We start from the raw sequence: 20,834 nt of genomic DNA on the forward strand, positions 1-20,834 counted from the left end.
AGAAGGATGTGGATTTGTAGAAACTATTCTGTGCTAACCAATTTCAGATGGTTTTACTCGTATATCACTATTGTTCCCTGTTCCCACTGGGGAAAATAGTACTGATGGTAAATATGGACAGAGGGTTCATTTATCCAGAAGGACTTCTTTAATACTCTTCTAATCTCCTCTCCTGAAGGAGTAGGCATGTCCCTGGTTGAGTGTGGAAAGGAAAAGGGAAGAGTTTCTGAGGAAAGAGAAAGCTTTTGCCTCTTTGCTTAGCCTTTCGTTAAAGGAAATCAGTTGCACCGCAGTCACCAGCAAGTGGGATGACTGTGAAGAGGTTGTGCACTGATGCTCAGTATACACCTCTGTCTGCATTTCCTTCCACCATGTAGCTTGTACCGAATCATACAGCAAGGGGAGTAAGTTGTACCTAGTAAGATTTGGTGCTTGGGGGCAAGGAGAGGAGCTGTTGTTGGCTTTTAGCTGGTGTTGTCTGCTATACTCTAACCCAGCTTTTGTCAGAGAGGTTTGCCTTGGGGTAGCAAGCAATCATGCAACTGATAATAACTGAACGTATCAAAGCAGAACGCCTGATTCCCTACCTCCAACCTGTCTCTCATATTTCTCTCAGTTAGTGACACCACGATCCACCCAGTTGCTCAGTCATCCTACGGTAGATTTGCCCATTTCCCTCACTCTTCGCATTCAATCCATCAGCAAGTTCTGCTGGCTTTGCCTCCAGAATATTTCCTAAATCCATTAATTCTCCATCTCTACTGTTAATGACCTTAGTCCAAACTCCATCATCTCTCACTTGAATTACTTCAATAGCCTCCAAACAAATCTTCCTCCTTGTTACTCTGGGTTTCCTTCCATCCATCCACCCACCATAGAACAGCCAGAGTGATCTTTGATAAAGCTCATTTCCCAACTAATACTAATAGATTCCTTCTTTTAAAAAATACAAGCTCATTCTCATGAAAAGGCTCTAGTGATCTGCCCCTTTCTATACCTTTCCATCCTTTTGGCTTACTCTGACCCTCACTCACAGTGCTCCAGCTATATGTTCTGTTCCTTGAACACCCCAAGGTTGTTCCTGCCTCAGCACCTTTGCATCTGCTGAGGGCTCTACCTGAAACCCTCCTTGATCTTCAAATAGCTCTTTCAAATACTCATCAAGCCTTCCCTGAACACCCAAACTAGATTAACTGCTCCCCTCTAGTCACTCTCTGACACATCAGCCTGCTTTTTTTTTTATAGCACTTAAAAGTCATCAAATTTAACTCATTTATATGTTGGCCTTTTATTATCTGTCTCCCGGCATTAGAACAACCTCATCAGTGCCTGGAAGAGCACCTCGTTCAGAGGAGTGCTCATAACTAATCGTTGAATGAACATATGACCTTGTGTCTTATTTCGCTTGTGTGTGTGTGTGTGTGTGTGTGTGTGTGTGTGTACGACTCACTCAGGATCCATTCTGGGGGAGGGGATGACCAGTAGGGCAGGATTGGGGCATTCCCAATAGTACTGCTAAGTGCCTGAAGAAATTTTCTTGAGTTCTAATGTTCTCCCTTTAAAAATATCGCTTGCGGGTTTAGCACAAGAGCTGAGAGCACAGTCGAGAGCTGGGTAGGGATTCCAAGTCCTGTGTGTTAGCCATCCTGAGATACAGGACTAGCCCCAGGCCCATCTCGGGGGCCTAGCCCCTTGGATACAGGACTAGCCCCAGGCCCATCTCCCCCACAGTGTACCCACACTCCCCTCTCCCCATCGCCAGGCACACACCCTCTTCTGCCTTCACTGTGAACAGACCACCTCTCTCAGTCGTGTACACTGTGCTTTCCCCTCAGTGTGTCGCATTTTCAGTGGGCACACACCTGCATTCCTTATTAAGTCTCAGAAATCTTTCATCAAAGCACTCCAACTTTATTTTGGCGGAGGGCTCAGGGCAGCGGTGGGCTGCACACATGGACTCTCCGTTGGGCACAGGTGGCGGGGCTGAGCTTCGTGGGCAGGGGCAGGTGCATCAGGATCTTCCTGCTGTGCAGCCTAGTGGTGCCGAGGGGCCCTTCCAAGTACACAGGACAGGAATACACGGCCAGGCCGGCTCGGGGTGGCATGTCATTGGCCCCCGGGGCCTGGGCGCTGACTCTGACCAGAGGCAGAGGGCTGGGCTGACTGGAAGAACTGTCCTGCAAGGCCCCTGCGAGCGGGTCCCACTCGGCGTTCCGGAGCTGTAGCCCAGTCAGCAGCAGCCCCACCTCTGGAACCCTGGGGTTTGGGCCGTTCACCACCTGGGGGCGCCAGAAACTGGTCAGGCAAGGCTGAGAAGCTGGGGGGTCGTGGTGGAGCGGGATTAGAGAAGCAGATGAGGCTAGCGGGAGTAAAACCAAGAAGAGGCAAGGTGGGGTAACTAAGAGGTGTAATCAGGGACTTCAAGGGGCGGAATTGGAAACGAAGGGGCAGCACGAGGATACCTGGAGGTGCAGAGGGCTGTTTAGCTCCTGACGTTTATGGGGGAGCTGACTGGAGCTAGAGCCTTGGCAACCAGGGAAATTCGTCAGGTCAACCCCAGCAAAGGCAGCCTCCCAACGCAGTGACAGCAGCAGGCGGCGCGGGCGGCAAAAGGCTGACAGGTGAAAGATGCGCTCTGGTACTTGGGTCCCCACACCCAGGTAGCGAACCAACAGCTGCCCACGGCGCGACAGCTGTCGCAGCCAGTGCCAGGGCGGCTGAGGCCCGGCAGGCGCGTGGGGTCGCCAAGGCGAGGGTAGGCGGCCAGTCCAGAGAGCGTGAGCCACCGCGGCACAGCGCCGGGAGGCACACGGGGGCGCGCCCTTCAGCTGCTGCAACAGGCAATCAAGGTCCCGTTGCAGCGCGCCCACCAGCTGGCTCAGTTCCAGCACCTCCATCTTGAGGAAGCCCTCCAGAGGCCGCCGCGCGCTCAGCCCCAGCTCCCCCCACCCCGCACCAGACTCAGCTTGGCGAGTGGTCTCGGTCAGCAGAGCCTGCAGTGACTCCAGCATCCGCTTGGCTTGCACCAGGCGCTGCCGCAGCCGCCTTTCGGCGCGCCGGGAGCCTCCGCTGGCCTCCGGAACCCAAGTGGGCGAACACCGCTGCAGCGCGCTCAGGACAGCGCGACTCTGGCGTCGCAGCAGCCAGGTCTGGGGGCCAGCACTCAGTCCGCAGGTCCGGGGTTCAGGTGGTGTGGGCAGTAGATGCATGTGGGCCTTGCACTCTTCCATAGCATCCGGCTCCCCTAGTTCTTGGGGGTGGAGGTGAGTGAGGGGTGAGAGATAAGACTGTCTCTTCCCACCCCAGACCCAAGGGAGTAGGCCTTTCTCTGACACTTTAAACCATCATCATCCCGTAACTGTGAATATTGCCCCCTTCTACACCTTTTTTGGTACCTCTGTTACATTCCCTTGAGCAAGGTGGTATTACTGGGCTGTTCCCCACCTCAACGCAGATACCTGACTGCAGCTTACCCGGGCTGGGCATCAGAGTGGCCAGCAGATACTGGGGTGTGTGTGGTTGGGCCCGGTTCCTGCTGCTGGAGCTCAGGCAGGCTTGCGTGAGGCTATTCAGGACCTCCCTGTCCTTCTCGTCTCCCACAGGACCCCCATAGAAAACTGAAGCTGAGGATGAGGTCAGAGCCCCTCAGTTACAGCCCCTCCAGTTTCCACCACCTCCCAAACCAAGGTTGTAGGTTATGTCCCCATCTCAGTGCTCCCCTCCCTCCCCCTTTCTGGGCTCTCCTGGGGGCTGGTGACTGCATGGGGGACAGGAGGAGTCTCACCAGCCAGCTCCTGCATGGCAGCACTGGGATTGCTCAGGCTGGCCCACAGGTGGTCTTGGATCTGCAGGATCCGGGTCAGCGTCCCTTGACTCCTGGGGGTGGAGAGCAGGAAGTAGGCTTTCAAAACCATCTATATGCTGAGGACTTTCACATCTTTCTCTCCAGCCCGAACCTCCCTCCTGAGCTCCAGACCCACGAGGGCTCACTAGTCATCGCCACTTGGCACCACAAATACGACTTCCTTTCAACTGAAATCATCATTTCCTCCCACACCACCCACCCAGTTGTCCAAGGCAGAAATCTGAGAGCCTTCCTTGACTCTTCCCTCTTCCTAACCCCATATTTACTCTCTCCCCACTGTGACTACCCTAGTCCCTACCACCCATACCATGACCTCGTTCCTCAAGCCTGCCAGAGCCTCCCAAAACTATTGTGCTTGCCTCCAGCCCTGCCCCATCTGGTCCATTCTCCACGCTGCAGCCAGCGTGATCTTTCCAACACACAGATGGGATCATGTGTCTTCTACTTAAAACCCTTCAGTGGCTTCCCACTGTCCTCAGGATCCAATCAGGTCCCTTGTGATGGTCTTAAAGGCCCTTTACCACAAGCCTCACCTCTCCCCACTCAAGCCCCAGCATGTCCACCTCAGCCACACTGAAGTCCTCTCTCCTGCTAAGCTTAGTTCCTTCTGCTCAGAAAGGCCTCATCTCCACCTGATCTGCCTCTGCTGTCAGGACTCAGTTCAAAGTGAGACCCCTAAGTCCTTGGAGAAGCCTTCCTTGACTTCCCCCTGCCCTCACATTTTGGAGCTCCCCAGAGATGAATCCCAGCATGTGAAAAATATTCAGTGTTTGCTGAGTGACTGACAGAGTAGGATGGGCGGGGTCCCTCACCAGCACCCCCTGTGAGCCTGCAGCTTCATTCCATAGAGCTGCCGGTGTAGCAGGAGGCCATGTAGGAGGAGCAGAGGCAGCACCCTGGTTGGGGGTTGCACACAGAGTCCTTGCTGGACTAGCTCCACACTGTCGACCAAGACATGGGACAGCTCCAGGGACTGGTCCCAGAAAATAGGCATGGAGTGCAGAGTCAGCACGGCTGGGGAGGAAGGAAAGTGCTGAGTCAGCACAATACAGTTACCTCCCCGCTCCAATCTGAGAGCCTGTGGGGGGAAGCTCCTCACCTGGTAAGGAAGCAATAGCCTCTGCAGACACAATAAGCCAAAGACGGAAATCTCTGTGGACAGTGGCCACGTTCTCTCTTGCTTGTTGAGCAGAAAGCAGTTCTAACTCCAGGTCGGAGACCACTAGGGGTCAGACATGGGGCTGAGATCAATCGCTGGGTAAAGGGTCAGACATAAGCCTAGAGATCAGACTTGAGGCTAGGGGGTTAGGAGTCAGATACAAAGGTGATTAGGGGATCAGCCATGAGATCTGAGTTCAAGCTCAGGCCCAAGTGTAGGATAGGGTCCTAGAAGCCATCTCTAGGCAGCAAACCCACCCTTGGCTCTGGCCAACGGCCCCAGCAAGGGCTGTAGCAGCTCTTTTGGCCAGTGAGGCATCAGATGACAGTTCTCCAGCACCAGCCAGTGCCCGCTGTGCATAGCCTTGCGGAGAATGCCGACCACATCCGAGACCGGGTCCCAGGCTTCAGAGCCCAGAGCTATCACCTTCAGATGCTTCTGCCCCTGAGGACCAACAGCAAAATGGCAGGGTAACTCAAAGGGATCCTAGGGTGACCCAAGGGACCCAGAGTAATGCCACAGATGACCTGAAAAGTCCCTGAGTAATCCAGAAAGATCCATGAGAATGCTGGGAGGGGAGACCCACACCCCAGCCCAGCCCTAAGAGCCCGGTGGCTCTGTGGCCGAGAGGCCAGGCTCGAACCTGCACGTGTTTGGCAGCCAGTTTCTGGATGATGGTCAGGGGGTGCACGGTGGCGGTGGGGTGACCAGGTGGTGGCAACAAAATCAGCGTGGGCTGAGTAGCCTGACTGTGTTCAAAGGGTATGGTGGGAGCACGCAGGTTTTCATCCAGGGGCCGGCCCAGGAGGCTGGTGGTGAAGGTTGCCAGGGCACTGGCCAGGCACTCAGGGCGCAGCACACGCCACAGGATCAGCTTCTGGAGGAGGCTGAATGAGTCAGTCCCAGGCCCCGGTGCAGGACCCAGCACTGTGGATGACAGTGACAAGTAAGCCTGCCAAGCACTGGAGTGGCCTGCCAGGGATGCACACAGCCCAGCATACGGGGGCAGTACCTCCAACATCTCACATTCGTGCCAGGCTCTCAGCCCTAGCCAGGCCGGTCGAGCCACACCTGGGTCTGGTTTTCTGTAGCCTGTGCTGGGAGAGGCTGCCAGTCCAGGCCAGAGGGCCAGCCTCTCGAGCTCCGGTGCCTTCCTTGCCACTTGCAGCAGAGCCAGAGCACCCAAGGCACCCACCAAGGGTACTTGGGTTAGGCCCAGTGTAGCGGCAGTGCTGCCCAGTAGCTGGCGGGTCAGCTGTCTTTTTAACTGCAGCAGATGGCAGGGTAGTTCTTCCTGCTGATGAATCTCACCTTTCATGCTGTTCAGAGCCCGCTTGGTGGCTGCCAGCCAATTCTCTGGACTCATACGGAAAAGCGGTAGCAGGTTCTGCAGTGAGCTAAGAGCCTTTATAATGGCCATTCCATGCCAGACCACATGCCGATACGGTGCCCACGATGCCACCTCCTGCCTCCTCAGCTCTTCTAACTCCTCGAAACGGGCACGCAGCCGACACAGCTCTGCCTGGGCCCTCACCATGTCTCGCAGGAACTTGGCTGGTTTCTGACGCCTTGGGTTCTGGAGCAGCAGCATCGTCAGCAGCCGCTCCTGCAAACAGTCCCTTGTTGCGCGGATCCGGCCCTTTCCCACGTAGCTCCCGATCAGCAGCGCTCATCTCCACCCCCGCACCTGGGCCGCTGCAAAGCTCATCCCAGCCCACAGACCGGACCCCCCAAGTACCTCAGCAGCCTTCACAGCTTCCCAGGCGTCCAGGAATCTGATCCTCAGGTCCTGCCAGTGGCTCTCAAGCTCAGGACGCTCTGTGCACAAGATTTCACGCAGCATCTGTTCTTCTAGGATTTCCATGTTCATGCCCAGGTCCAGCACATTCAGCCCTTTCAGCAATTCACAGCCTAGCACTTGGAATCACATGGGAGACGCTTAACCTCTTCCCTGGGGCAGAGCCAGGGGTGAGAGGCACAGGGAGTGTGGCTCCCTGCTACGGTCCTGAGCCCGCTCTGGGCCAGACTGAGTGAAGCTCAGGCCCTGGTGTTCCCACAAAGCTGTGCTGGCGACTTACCCACTGGGCCTCACCTTTTTCCAAAGAACTGAGGGGAAGGGTAGTGCTCAGATAGAGACAGAAGCCAGGCTGCAACTGGGGTGGGCACAGCTGTTCCCGCTGCAGTAGCCATTGCAGTTCTGGGCACTCTAGGCCCAGCTCCATGTTGGTCAGTAGCACCGGCAGGCCTGCGAGGGGGAGGCAAGGACACCCTACCCACCATGCCAGCACCTGGGCACCCCCATGCACAAAATCGGGCTCCGATTTTGCTCCCCTCTGGCTGACGGGAAGGCTCCCTCAGGGCTCTTCCACTGAGTTAGTGCCCAGGGTAGAGGTGGGAGCTGAGGTCAGACTGGGGTGTTGGAGTCCTGTGGGGCCACAGAGTAGGGGGAGGACACAGGAGACACGTGGGTGCAGGGGACGAGTTCTCACCACCGGCAGCTGCCTCCTGGAGCTGAGGCCCCAGCTCTGGGTCAGCGCCTGAGAGGACTCGGGGTTCGGGAGGGGGCGGGGACTGAGTCACAGTCCCCGCCCCCTCCTCCTGTTCTTTCTCCTCTTCCTCCTGCGACGCTTCCTCTTCCTTGTTCTTCTCCGTGATTCCCCTTTCTCCTGCCTTCTGTTCTTTTGTCTTGTAACACTCGTCGCTCTCATCATCTTCGTCTTCCGTGTCCTCCTCTTTAGACTCTTTTCCTTGATTTCTCTTGAAGCCCTTCCCTGTGGCAGAAAGAGGAAGAGGGGCTCTTCTCAGGGAGGGACTCAGGCTCCTGGGGAGCCCCGTTCACCCAAGGGCTCCAGCTCATGAAGGAAGTTCTGCGAGAAGACACCTTAGGAAAGTCACTTAAGCTCTCTGTGACACAATTTCGTCATCTGCAAAATGGGGTTGATAGTAGTGAGTACCTCATAGGGTTACTGTGAAGATGACATGGAACAGTGCATACAAAGCACTTTGCTGGTACCTACCAAGCACTCAGTAAAGGGTAGCTCTCATTATTGCTACTCTAAAATTCCAGGGAGGGGTTCTAGTCACCACTGAAATCAGCTCCATTTCTGCTTTTCTGTAGGTTGGTTAGAAGAGTCAGTGCATTTCCCTTTTTGCCTAAGCAAATTCTGTCACTAACAACTACAAGAGTCATCACTAGCATAGAGGTCATTGCCTGGAAGTAACAGCTGGTAGGAGAAAGGCCACAGACTGTGGCATTAGCCACGCCATGGACAGTGCTGTGCACCGGGTGGCTAGCTGACCAGCAGCTGTCTGCAGCCCCCTTCTCCTTTGCCTCCTCTATTGCAGGATCTGGAAAAGATAAATACTTATTTTTTTAATTATCAAGAAATTTTTTAAGGATTTTTAAAAATATTAAGTGTTCAAGAAGTGGGCAAGTGGAGGTTGCCAGGTCCACAGTTTGGTGTGTTCATTTCCTATTCCTTAACAAGTTACCACAAACTTAGCTAAAAACAACACCCCATTTATTATCTCTCACTTCAGTAGCTTAGATGCCTGATCAGGCACTCTGCTCAGAGTTACACTGGGCTAAAATCATGGCTAAAATCGGGCTATCCTGGTGGTGCAGTGGTTAAGAATACGCCTGCCAGTGCAGGGGACACAGGTTTGAGCCCTGGTCTGGGAGGATCCCACATGCCGCGGAGCAACTAAGGCCGTGTGCCACAACTACTGAGCCTGCGCTCTAGAGCCCGCGAGCCTAGAGCCCATGCTCTGCAACAAGAGAAGCCACCGCAACGAGAAGCCCGCGCACTACAACAAAGAGTAACCCCCGCTCGCTGCAGCTAGAGAAAGCCCACGTGCAGCAACAAAGACTCAACTCAGCCAAAAATAAATAATTAATTTTTTTAAAAAAAGGCTAAAATCACTGGGGCTGCGGTGCTCATCTGGGACTTGTGTGCTCTTCCAGGCTTACTATTTTGGAGTTTTTTGTTTGTTTTTGTTGTTTTATTGAAGTATAGCTTATTTACAATGTTGTGATAGTTTCAGGTGTACAGCAAAGTGATTCAGATATATATATATACACACACATATATACGTATATATATATTTATTCTTTTTCAGATTCTTTTCTATTATAGGTTATTATAAGATATTGAATATAGTTCCCTGTGCTATACTGTAGGTCCTTGTTGTTTATCTATTTTATATATAGTGGTGTGTATCTGTTAATCCCAAACTCCTAATTTATCCTCCCCGTTCCTTCCCCTTTGGTAACCATAACTTTGTTTTCTATGTCTGTATGTCTATTTCTGTTTTGTAAATAAGTTTGTGTGTTTTTTTATTGATTCCACATATAAGTGATGTCATATATTTGTCTTTGTCTGACTTGCTTCATTTAGTATGATAATCTCTAGGTCCATCCATGTTGCTGCAAAGGGCATTATTTGTGCATGTATATACACACACACACACACACACACACACACACACACACACCCACATCTTCCTTATCTGTCGATGGACATTTAGGTTGCTTCCATGTCTTGTCTATTGTAAATAGTGCTGCTATGCATACTGGGGTGCATATATCTTTTCAACAAGGGATTAATATCCAAAACATACAAACAGCTCATATAGCTCAATATCAAAAAACAAACAAACAAACAAGCAAAAAACAGGGACTTCCCTGGTGGCGCAGTGGTTAAGAATCTGCCTGCCAATGCAGGGGACACGGGTTCAAGCCCCGGTCTGGGAAGATCCCACATGCCGTGGAGCAACTAAGCCCATGCGCCACAACTACTGAGCCTGTACTCTAGAGCCCGTGAGCCACAACTAGTATAGTTGTGCAGAGTTCTTGAGGAGAGGCATTATATATATATATATATATATATATTTTTTTTTTTTTTTTTTTGCTGTACTCAGGCCTCTCACTGTTGTGGCCTCTCCCGTTGCGGAGCGCAGGCTCCGGATGCGCAGGCCCAGCGGCCATGGCTCACAGGCCCAACCGCTCTGGGGCATGTGGGATCCTCCCGGACCGGGGCACGAACCCGTGTCCCCTGCACCGGCAGGCGGACTCTCAACCACTGCGCCACCAGGGAAGCCCATGACTAATGTTTCTGAGAACTTATTATGTCTTAGGCACTGTGTGAACTCTTTTTTCATGAATTATCTTACTTAATACTCACAACAATTTATGAGATGGGTATAATTAAGACCCTCATTTTATTGGCAAATAAACTTGGGCTTAGAGAGGTTAAATACCTTGCCTGGGTCACACAGCTAGCAAAGGACAGATAATTGACCCAGATAGTCTGCTTATAGAGCCCGTGTTACAGACAAATTAATTATACGCCTTCTATTCTAGATGTCTATTGTTCTTACCAGTACAACCCTCAACCCCTTCTTCTGGGAAATAAACACTCTCCCTTCCCCTAGGAAATGCTCCCTCCGATGCTCTACCCAGATGGGTCCCTGATCCAAGCAGGACCAATAGAAATATTTCCCCAGAATTCCTGAACATTGGATAAATTTGGGTAGTAAAGCTCTGAGTTGTAGTTCAAGTTTCTAATAGTGCTGAGCAGATCAGGATGCGGATCACGGTCAGCCACGTAGATTCAGAATCATTGCAATATGGGCCCCAAATGTAAATGTGACCTAATTTATTAATATCATGTTGGCTGGGGACTTCCCTGGTGGTCCAGTGGGTAAGACTCCGTGCTCCCAATGCAGGGGGCCCGGGTTCGATCCCTGGTCAGGGAACTAGACCCCGCATGCATGCTGCAGCTAAGAGTCTGCGTGCTGCAACTAAAGATCCCGCGTGCCGCAACTAAAGATCCCGCGTGCCGCAACCGAGACCCGGCAGAGCCAAAATAAATAAATAAATATTTTTAAAAAATACCGTGTTGGCTGATGAAATCTGGGATACCCTGGCCATAAAAATTTAGTGTCTTCATTAGGAAAGGGAAGAGCACATGTGGCTGAGAGTGTTGGGCAGCTCAGACACCCAAGATGCACTGTGTTTACTCTCCCTGGCTTTACCTCTGTCTTTGGTGGGACCTGTGGCCGAGCATCCAGCCTCTTCTAGAGGCAGTGGATTCAGCCAGGTGAGGGCCTGGTTGCTGGGGTCAAGCAGCAGGGGCCAACGGCAACTGAAGTAGTGAGTGTAACTTCGCAGAAGCAGGCCTTCCAGGCGGGCTGACTTTGCCTGGGGCTTCAGGTCTCGGTCCCACTGTAACTGTTCCGATTCAGAGCTCAGCAAGGCCAGAAGGCTGAAGGGAGAGCGTGTGGAGAGCAGGGCTTTCTTTGGTGGCGTGATGACAGATTTCTGCATCTGCTTCAGTGCCTGTGCCACGTCATCTGGGCCCAGCGGCTCCTCACAGCCCCTGCAGAGAGCCAGCCACTTGTCGAGTAGCTCCTGGCGCCGCATTGGTGGGAAGGGACCCAGGTAGCTGATGGCGGCTGAACACAAGACAGCATCTCCGAACACAGTCGTGCAGTGTCCCTTCAACTTCTGGTGCGGAAGGGAAGACCGGAGGGTGTGTAGGCCAGCGGGGAGGGTAGAGGCAGAGGGTCTGGCAGAGAGGGAGTAAGGCAGGGTGTGGAGGAAAGCGTGGCAAGGAGGGCAGAGTGGGACAGAGGAAGGCAGTGAGGGCACGGGGAGGAGCAGAGGAGTGGGACTGTGGTGCAGAAATGAACTTTAGGGGGCAGCCTAGGAGAGGCTGGCTACCTGGAGCTCTGTAGTCCAGGAGTGCATGGGCGTGAGCAGTGCAGCCTTGATGGGCCACTTGTGATGATGGCCACGCTGAGCCTGACCGAGTTTCTCTGCCACATGCTTGTGGGAAGCCTGGGCATCTTCCAGCTTCTTGGACAGGGCCAAACTGTACGCTAGGATCTCCTGGGCCTGGAACTGGTACTGGCCCAGGCGGGCCTGCTCCCGAGCCAGTGTCGCCTCCGCCTGCTGCAACAGCAGGCCCGTGGGCAGCCCTCGGCGCCGTGCCAGCCCGTAGTCCAGAACGGCCCAGAGCCAGGCTGCCAGCCGTGCTGCAGGTGTGCTCACTGCTCGCAAGGCTGCATCGCTCATGCCTGGAGCTTTCAGAGCTAGGTTTAACTTTATAATCTCTGAGTCTGTCATCTTCTCCTTAGGGAAGAACACCAGCTCCTGGGAGAGTGTGTGTTAAGAAGGGTGGGGGAAGACATAGGTGCTCTGAACCTTGCCCCACAGCCTTGCCAAGTCTCCCCTCCATGCCTCCACTATCCTCCTCCATGGCGCCCCACATTCCCTACCTGATAAAAGTCCTCAGTGCATAACAGCTGCTTGGCACTGGCCCAGCCTGTTTCACGGTGGAAGAGGTCACACAGAGCATCGGTCACCTGGACCACAGATTCTGGTGGCACTCGATAGCTCCGTATCTCCTCAAAGTCAGCCACCTGTAGCTGGCTCAGGGGCCCCAGGAATGCCTTGCCCATCTGAATGAGGAGAGATGGGCTCTTGAAGTGAGCTCCCAGAAAGTCCTCTTTCTTCAATGTATTTCCAGGAGGGATCATCTTCTCCTAGGGTCCCCAAAGGGACCACACCCCAAGCCATCTTATTACCTTTACCCCCTCCCCCAGGAGACTTCATGACAAGTCAACCCATCCTCTCCTCTGGGCATCCTGTGAGGGGTTGTCCTCTTCCAAGAGAGGAGCAGTGCAGGGCAGGCAGCAGGAAGAGCCCACCTGCTCCAGGAAAGCCTCATGCTGAGCCTGCAGGGCATCCCGCTGCTTGGTCAGTTTCTCAATGAGGTTCTCCTGCTGCTGACACCCTGCCAGCTGCCGCTTGTGCAGAAGCTTGTTTTGGTCTAGCTGCTGATGCAGTCTGCCGAGGCTCTGTGAACAGAGTTCAGGCTCTGTAGCTCTAGATCCCGGGCCAGGTGGGAAGACCCCAAGGGAAGACCCCATGGGCCTGGACTCAGGCATACTCCTCATTCGATAGTCAGGGTGACCAAGTTGAACTCCACATAGGCCACAGATACATGCTGAGCTCTGAAAGTGTCATTTTCTTATCTGTGAGTTATACATCTAGTAATGCAGCCCCGAGTGGGTGGGTGCTTCTCCTGACCTACCATACAGGCCCAGGAAATCTGAATACAAAGCCTACACACTTAACCACTGGGCTACACTCTTCATCTTACTTGACCCATCAGTGGCATTTGCCGCAGAAGGCAGCTCCTCCCTCTTGAACATTCTCCTCTCTTGACCTTCATGAGCCCATGTTCTTCTTTGTCTTTCTCCAACTTCTGTGGCTGCTCGTTCTCAGTCTCTTCCGGTGCCATCCCTTAAATATTTCTCAGAAATGTTTTCAGGGCCCCCGTCTCTTCTCAGCCTACACTTCTGGGCATCCTCCTTAATCTCATGTCTCTGATTACCACTTATACCTTAACAACTTCCAAATCTGTATATCTAGCCAGATTCTTTCCCAAGACCCACACCCCCGTGTCCATCTGCTTAGTGGGAATCTCCTCTTTGGTGTCTCACAGGCCCCTCAGACTCCACGTGTCCAGAAGTGAACGTATTAGCTGTGCCTCGTCAGATCTCTTGCAATCTTACTCATCTGTTCGTGTGTTCTTTTCTCAGAGAACTGCGGCAAAGTACATGGAAGTTTCCCAAGGAAGAAACCTAATTGTTACCCTGACTCCATCTCTTCTAGTCCCCCAAACCCAACCCATCTTCAAGGCCTTTTGGTTCCACCTCCTAAACGTCTCTCGTATCTACTCCCATCCCCAACGCCATCATTCACGCCCATGCTCTCTCACTCCTGACCTTCTGCACTGGCTTCCTAACTCCTACTCCCATCCTCTAACTGGCTTTTCATGCTGCAACCTAATTGGTTTTCTCAAAGCCAAATATCATATCATCAGGTCCCTTAACACTTGCCACTTTTTTCATTTGGTTTACAATGCCTCCATGACCAGGAGGCCTCTACTCATCTTTCCAACCTCATTTCCTTTTCCTCTCCCAGCACTCTGCTCTCCAGCCATTCCTGACTTTCAGCTCCTCCAACGTGACACACATCCTCTTGCCTGTGGGCCTTTGCACCTGCTGTTACTTCAGCCTGTGACACTCTTCCCAAACCCTTTTATATGTAATCTTACCTAACCTTCAGGTATGGACCTTGATACTTCATTCATTCGTTTACATATTTAAGGAATGCTTTTGAACACCTGCCGTGTTCTACACGTGCCTCTGTGTTACATACTGTGTGGCACTGTGCTTTCTCTAGAAAGTCTTTCTTGATACTTCAGAGTATCTTGGACTTGCTGGACTTGCTGGACTTGCAGAGTATCCTGGACTTGCTCTGTCATAACACACTGTTTTGTAATCGCCTGCATGAGCCTATATCTTCCAGTAAACTAGGCACCACGAAGGCAAGGGCAGTGTCTTATCTTTCTTATTAGGAGGCAATCTAATACATGATAACATTTATCGGGCTCTTGCTATGTGCCGGCACTTTGAAGTGCTTTACATGTAAGATCTCATTTAATTCTCATCCTGACCTCTCTGGATCTGAGTTTTCTCATCTGTAAAACGGAAGAAAGGATGGCCTCCATAGAAAAGTTGAGGCGAAAATTCTGTCTACCTATCTAGATGTAAGCATAGATGTAGACATGGACAAAAATATTAATGAGTGCTCGGACAAAAAGTATGGAGTTCAATTAAGTTTTCTGAGTACAGTAATAAATAAATGAACCAACTGAATATGAGAGGGAAAAGAGATGGAGGGGCCCAGAATGGCTCCTGGGATTTAGCTTAATTCACTAAGTGGATGGTGGCCATTTCCTGAGGTAGACAACGTTGAAAGAAGTACACACCATTATGGCTGTTGAGTGAGTGCCCCTGAGCCTACGAAAATCTCATATCCAGATTTGGGGGTTCTTATGTTGTGCTCTGATGCAACTGACCCAGGGATCAAAGAATAATAACGTCCCTAAGCCATATCAACAATTCCTGGTATTATCCATTTTGGGAAAACGTAAGGTCCAAGACAAGAAACTGGAATTTGGAAAACATGGGAAAGAGGACTCCTGTCCATCTATGAACGTCTCAATTTTTTTGCATCTCAACTGAGTCTTCATGTTTCATCTAAGCTAGTGATCCTCTGTGGCTGATGGTAGGCGGGCACCAGTACTATGAGGACTGCACAGAACACATGTGGAGTAGATACGTGCACTTAGACACAATGTAAGCCATGCCCCCGGAGTTGCGTAACACTGGATGACAGCCCTGAGGGCACCCATCAGAAGAGGCGGGTTAGGCATTGGGAGCTGGAAGCCCTGAAAGTCCAGTAGAAAGTAACTCAGATTATCTGCTCATAAGTTGATCACTAGTTTACTTCACTGTAGTTATCCCTGAAACTTCATCAAAAAGTCTTGCGTAGGGCTTCCCTGGTGGCGCAGTGGTTGAGAGTCTGCCTGCCGATGCAGGGGACACGGGTTCGTGCCCTGGTCCAGGAAGATCCCACATGCCGTGGAGCGGCTGGGCCCATGAGCCATGGCCGCTGGGCCTGTGCGTCCGGAGCCTGTGCTCCGCAATGGGAGAGGCCACAACAGTGAGAGGCCCGCGTACCAAAAAAAAAAAATCTTGTGTAGCAGGAAGGAAAAAGAAAATGCAATTTCAGAATTCCTCTTATTAAAAACAAAAGAAAAAAGTCTCTTTATTTTAGGAAAACACTATTAACTAAGAGTGTTTGACTACAGAAGGTGTGATGACCCCATTGCTACCAGTTTTAGCCAGATATGAGCGGTTTGTTTATTCAAAGAAGAAAATTGCTCTGTATAAGAAAGCAACAGGATTTAGGGTTTGGACTAGAAAGAAAAATCTCTTATTACATGAGCACTGTATTTGGGGAGCTCTAAAGGGAAAGTGGGGTGGCTGAATAGCATTGCGGAACAGTATTGTGGAGATGGGAGGAGGATAGAAAAGTCCGTCACTAGCAAATGCCCTGTAGAGGAAGGTGACAGAGAAAAATTCAGGACACTGAGGTCTAGTATGCCATTTAATCTATTTCTGGCTCTGTTCTAGAATGTAAATGGCCCCCACAGCCATCTCCCATCCGCTGTACATAACAGTGTATATTTATATATATACAGTGTATATATTTGTGTATTTGGTGCTTTTGTGGAAGGAAGCCGTGCAGGGACAAAGCAGCATGGGAAGAGAGGACAGCTACAGGAGGTGTGCCAACTAGCAGTGACAGAGAATCCAGGAGAAAAGAGGATTACAATGAGAGGGGACCTTGAGGATGTAATCCTGCCCCATCCCCAACGGGGATCTCTGGAGAGCTTGGGGAGCATACTGAAATTCACACAGTCAAGGTACCAGGGACAACAAGAAGCGGACACTTGGGTTTCACGTGTTTAGAGGAACCAGCCCGATCTCAGCTGTGCCATGGGGAACTTTGAGCCTGAGCTCTAAAGGAGGAGGTGGCAGGAATTAGAGAGATCCCCTGGGGAAAGGGGGACTCTCAGGAGACAAGAACTAAGGTTCAGTCTGTATGGTTCCTCCAAAGTCCCCGTTTGGGCTCCCGCTTTGACCCTACTGTGCACGCCTCAAAATCCTCTCCCCTTTACCTTGCGGGAGTCTTTCAGCTGCTGCTCCAAGCTGACGACCAGGTGGGCGTGGGCACTGTGCTGCTCAATCAGCATCCTCAGAATTCCCAGGGCTTCCTGGATCCTGAAGACACAGTGTGCCAGTGAGTGGACCTGAGGGAGCAGAAGGAGGTACAGGGGAGGGAATGGGGCCACTCACCGCTGGGCCTTGTTCTTAATCTGCAGGGTCATCTGTTGCTGCAGCAGCACGAAGTTGTCCAGGAAGTCCAGGAAGGTCTTGGGGGTGACGAGAGGCAATTCCGGGCACAGGTGCCGGTGGTAGCTGGCAGCCGAAAGGTGGATGAGAGCCATGGATTTGGCCACACTGGGAATTGAGGCCTGAAGGTCTGGGCACTTCAAGAAGTCTGCAACAGGCATGGCTTTAGCCTGGACTTGTGAGTTCGTAGGGGAAGAAATGACAGAGACCCTCTCTCCTGGCTCAGGAAGGAGGGCAGAAAAGGTGAAGGGGGCTCAGCTAGGTTCTGGAGAGAGAGACTGACCTAAGTAATAATCCTTTTTAGAACCTGGTCAAGATGAGTGGCAAGGACAGGTAAAAAGGGCTCACCGTCATCAAGGGGTGGGCTCTGAGCCCCCTCCAGATGGTGCTGGGCCACACTGACCAGGGAATCTTGGTCCCAGGGTTCGTAGCGGTCGGTGCTGGCGATGGCCAGTTGAAGGAGCCTCAGGAAAAGGGTGGAAGGCAGCTGTTCGTGGGCCTGGTCATCGCCGATCAGGATGAACATGTGCAGGTGGCTGCACACCTGCTGGTAGAACCTGTGGGGCAGGAGCTCAGATACCGTCCTCCCCTTTATCCCTGTTTGCCCATCAAGGCCCCCATCCCAACCTGACGCCTCAGCCCTGCTCTCTGTGCCCTCACATCAGCCCTTAGGTTGTGTGGGGGATTTGGGCCTCTGGCCAGGGTGGGGCAAGGGCAGAGCAGCCCCTAGCTTGGGGTTCTGGGCCTCACCTCTGCAACAGCATTTCCTTCTTGACGTTCTGCCTGACACTAAGGTTGTCCCTGGGGAGATGTTCTTCAATGTTGTCCAGATCTGCCTCTGTGTACTGGTCAGGGAACCTGCCTGAGGTTGCCAGGGCCAGCAGGCGATGAAGGGTAGTGAGATCCACACCCTTGGGCACCAGCAGGGCCACTGGCTGGCCTAACACGCCAGCATGCCAGCTGGCATCCCGCAGACACTGGAGAATGGCCTCCTCTGATCCACGTGGCAGATGGAAGAGGCGGGCCTGACAAATGCTAGCAGCCAGAGTGACGGCAGTACGGCGCCCAGTCCCCTGAGCCCCTGAGAGCAACAGGCCATGCTGCCTGGGCCTGGCTAGCACCCGGACCAGGCGGGCCACATGCCGGGCCATCGAGTGGCACCGGGCCAGGTGGGGGCTCAGCTTCAGCTGCGCAGCTGATGTGGCCAGCTGCTCCTCCAGGCTCACCCACTGCCGTTCCACGTACAGGTTGGAGCTCTCCGAGTTGGACCGCAGTGTCAGTTCCTGACTGAAGACCAGGTCTGAGGGCTTTTCCTGGGGGCAGAGCAGTAGCACCTGGAGCAACAGCGGGGAGGTCACGTCTACCTGGCTTGTCTTCTGCCACCAGTTCTTGGCTCTATTATTCAGCTGGAGTTTGCAGTTGGAGGTCCTTGTGCCTTCCTCCTGGCTTATCTTCTGACTTAGGCTCCCTGTGGCCACCCTCTTTACTGGTGCTCTGGACGGCGCTGAATCATTGGACACGGAGCCTGTGCAGACCTGCAGGCAGTACGGGTCCTCGTCCTCCTCGGTCTCACTGCCGCTGTCGCTCAGGTCCCCCCACTGGTCCAGCTCCCCTTCGGACTCCACTCCAGGCACCTGCTCTTCCCCCTCCTCCTCCTCGTAGCCCTTGCCCAGGCTCGGGGGCGCTGGCCCACAGCAGAAAACATTCTGAGCTACCTCTAGGAGCAGGTTGGCACAGAAGGAGCGTTCCCCGGGGCTGCTCAACTGGTCACAAAAGGTTCTCTGTGCCTCATGCAACCAAAGACGCACTATGTTGCGCGTGGCCATCGTGACTGCCAGGCGGGTGCCACATAGGCCGGACACCTGGCGCAGGTGCTCCTGGTGGCTGGGACAATCCACAAAAGCCCGGGAGCCCACCCTGATGGGCAGCAGCTGCAGGCTGCCCAGCAGCTGGCTCACAGAGTGCAGGGAGAAGCGGTAGTGTGGGCGGAGGGGTGAGGGCAGAAAGCGCTTGCGCACCGCCTCCCAGGCCTCCACCGACGCCTGGACCAGGGCTCTTGCTAGAACACTCTCCCGCTCCACAGAGGGGAGGCTTTCGAGCCAGGCCTGGATGCTGGGCACGTGCCTGCTCAGCAGCGTGGCCAGGGTCACGCTGCCCAGGGCCAGCACGGTGAAGAGCCGAGAGAGGCGTGGGCACAGCGGGAGCTCGCAGAAGCCTGGCACTGTGGCGGTGGCAAGGAAGTTGACTATAGGCTGCAGCGTCTGCACTTCCAAGGTGCTGTGGGCGTACACGGTGCCGTCTATGGCCTGGCGCAGAGTCTCCAACACCGGCTGACAGCTCTTCTCTGGGTCTGTGGGCCGTGAAGAATAACAGAGAGAACAGGCGTAAGTCCACATGACAGTGTCACCCCACTCTTCCTCTCCCTGCCTCACTGGGTCTGCTCCTGGCACACACGGGGTTCTAAGGAATTTTATGCATCTGGTGTGTTGGGACTTGGTAAGTTCTTCTCTCTCCCTTGCACTCTCCTTAGGAGTGAGTGACTTTTTTCCCCCTCTTCTGCCCCAAATCCTACCTCTAAGACCAATTACATATTCCTTAACTGAAGGTTAATGAGTAGGAAGGTTTGGAAACCGAGACTGGTGGAAACATGCTCAGAGTGGGATGGAAGAGGCAGGCTAGTAAACGTACAGTCATAAAACCATATTTGTCATAGATTTTTGTACAGAGCACAGGATGAGTATCGAACCTAGCCTGGAGGCCCAGACCTCCTGGAGGAGATACTGCCTGAGATTATTTGTAAAGAATAAGTAGGATTTAGCTAGATAAATGCAGGAGAGAAGGCCGAGAGGATGGCGATCCCAGAGGCTAGAGGAAGCCTAACTTATTGGATGCCTGCGTTACAAAGTTGAATCCAGTTAGAGGATAGAGCATAAAAATCTACAGAAGAAAGACTCATCACAAGAAACCTTGAAGAGCATTTGCCAGAGCTCCCGGTCATGACTGCCTGAACCAGGGAAGATGGAACAGAAATAGTTGGAGAGGTTTGAGAGATACTTGGGAGGCAAAATGAAGACACATGGTGACTGGATATTGGTGAGGGAGGGGAAGATGTCAACAAGATTTCTGGCTACAGTGACTGGATGGATGGTGGTACCAGGTACTGAGAGGGCACGTGAGAGCAGGGTTTTGGGGGAGGATGATGAGTTCAGAGTTGGATCCGTGGTGTCAATGGGACAACCAGGTAGAGACATATAGCAGACTGTTAGATAGACAGATCTGGTGCTTAGAAGGGGATCTTGGAGACGGAGATTTAGCAGTCAGAGCATAGAGATGGTGGATGAGGCCACGCAAAGGACAGGATTATTCAGGGAGCGTACGTAGACTGAGAAGATATTAAGAATGGAACACTGAAGTTTGGTCTGTAGGTATATGTTTGAGAGTCGAATATTGCTAGGGCTTTTCCAGTCTCAAGAGACGACAATGACACCTTCCCTCCTCCCAGCTCCTCACCGGAAGCAGCCAGGTGCAGATCTTCCAGCAGGAAGAGGAGAAAGCCTTTGCAGTCCACATGCTGCCCAGGCCACGGGCTGGCTTGTGATTGGCCCTGGACGCCCCGGCTCAGCAGGAGGCGAAGGTGGGCGGGACTGACGGCAGGGTGGATGGGGCTGGACACGTAAGGGTGCTGTGGCTCCACTAGCATGTGCACAAAGGCTGACTTCCCCGTGGCTGCCTCTCCAGCCAGCAGCACCGGGTGTCCCTCTGACAGAAGCAGGTCCACCACGTACAAGAGCCGTTCGGTCTATAGGACAGGAGCAGGGCTTACTGTGGCAGCTCCAGGTTAGCACAGCGATCTAGCCGAAAGTAAAGGTCTAGGAATCTTGTGTTAAAGCTGTATTTGCAGAACACTGCATGCATTCTGGAGACTGTGAAAACATTTCAAGGAACGGGAGCAGGTAGGCCTAGGACATGGAC

General features: G+C 52.9%; 1 protein-coding gene across 1 annotated transcript in view; it reads right to left on the bottom strand.

Annotated features, from left to right (window-relative positions):
- Window positions 1–1,928: 1,928 nt before the first annotated feature.
- Window positions 1,929–20,834, bottom strand: part of DNHD1 (dynein heavy chain domain 1) — a gene marked incomplete at both ends in the record, with an annotated part of 65,411 nt that continues 46,505 nt past the window's right edge. Inside the window, 20 exon segments of the mRNA XM_079929559.1 lie at window positions 1,929–2,279; window positions 2,463–3,250; window positions 3,474–3,623; window positions 3,785–3,876; window positions 4,678–4,879; window positions 4,965–5,087; window positions 5,282–5,468; window positions 5,668–6,630; window positions 6,763–6,941; window positions 7,117–7,269; window positions 7,514–7,795; window positions 11,061–11,532; window positions 11,749–12,180; window positions 12,306–12,488; window positions 12,738–12,887; window positions 16,628–16,730; window positions 16,806–17,010; window positions 17,211–17,419; window positions 17,613–19,212; window positions 20,373–20,661. Of these exon segments, the coding sequence (XP_079785685.1) occupies window positions 1,929–2,279; window positions 2,463–3,250; window positions 3,474–3,623; window positions 3,785–3,876; window positions 4,678–4,879; window positions 4,965–5,087; window positions 5,282–5,468; window positions 5,668–6,630; window positions 6,763–6,941; window positions 7,117–7,269; window positions 7,514–7,795; window positions 11,061–11,532; window positions 11,749–12,180; window positions 12,306–12,488; window positions 12,738–12,887; window positions 16,628–16,730; window positions 16,806–17,010; window positions 17,211–17,419; window positions 17,613–19,212; window positions 20,373–20,661 (7,113 nt within the window).

This window comes from Stenella coeruleoalba (genome assembly GCF_951394435.1).
Source record: "Stenella coeruleoalba genome assembly, chromosome: 8".
Classification (NCBI taxonomy): domain Eukaryota; kingdom Metazoa; phylum Chordata; class Mammalia; order Artiodactyla; family Delphinidae; genus Stenella; species Stenella coeruleoalba.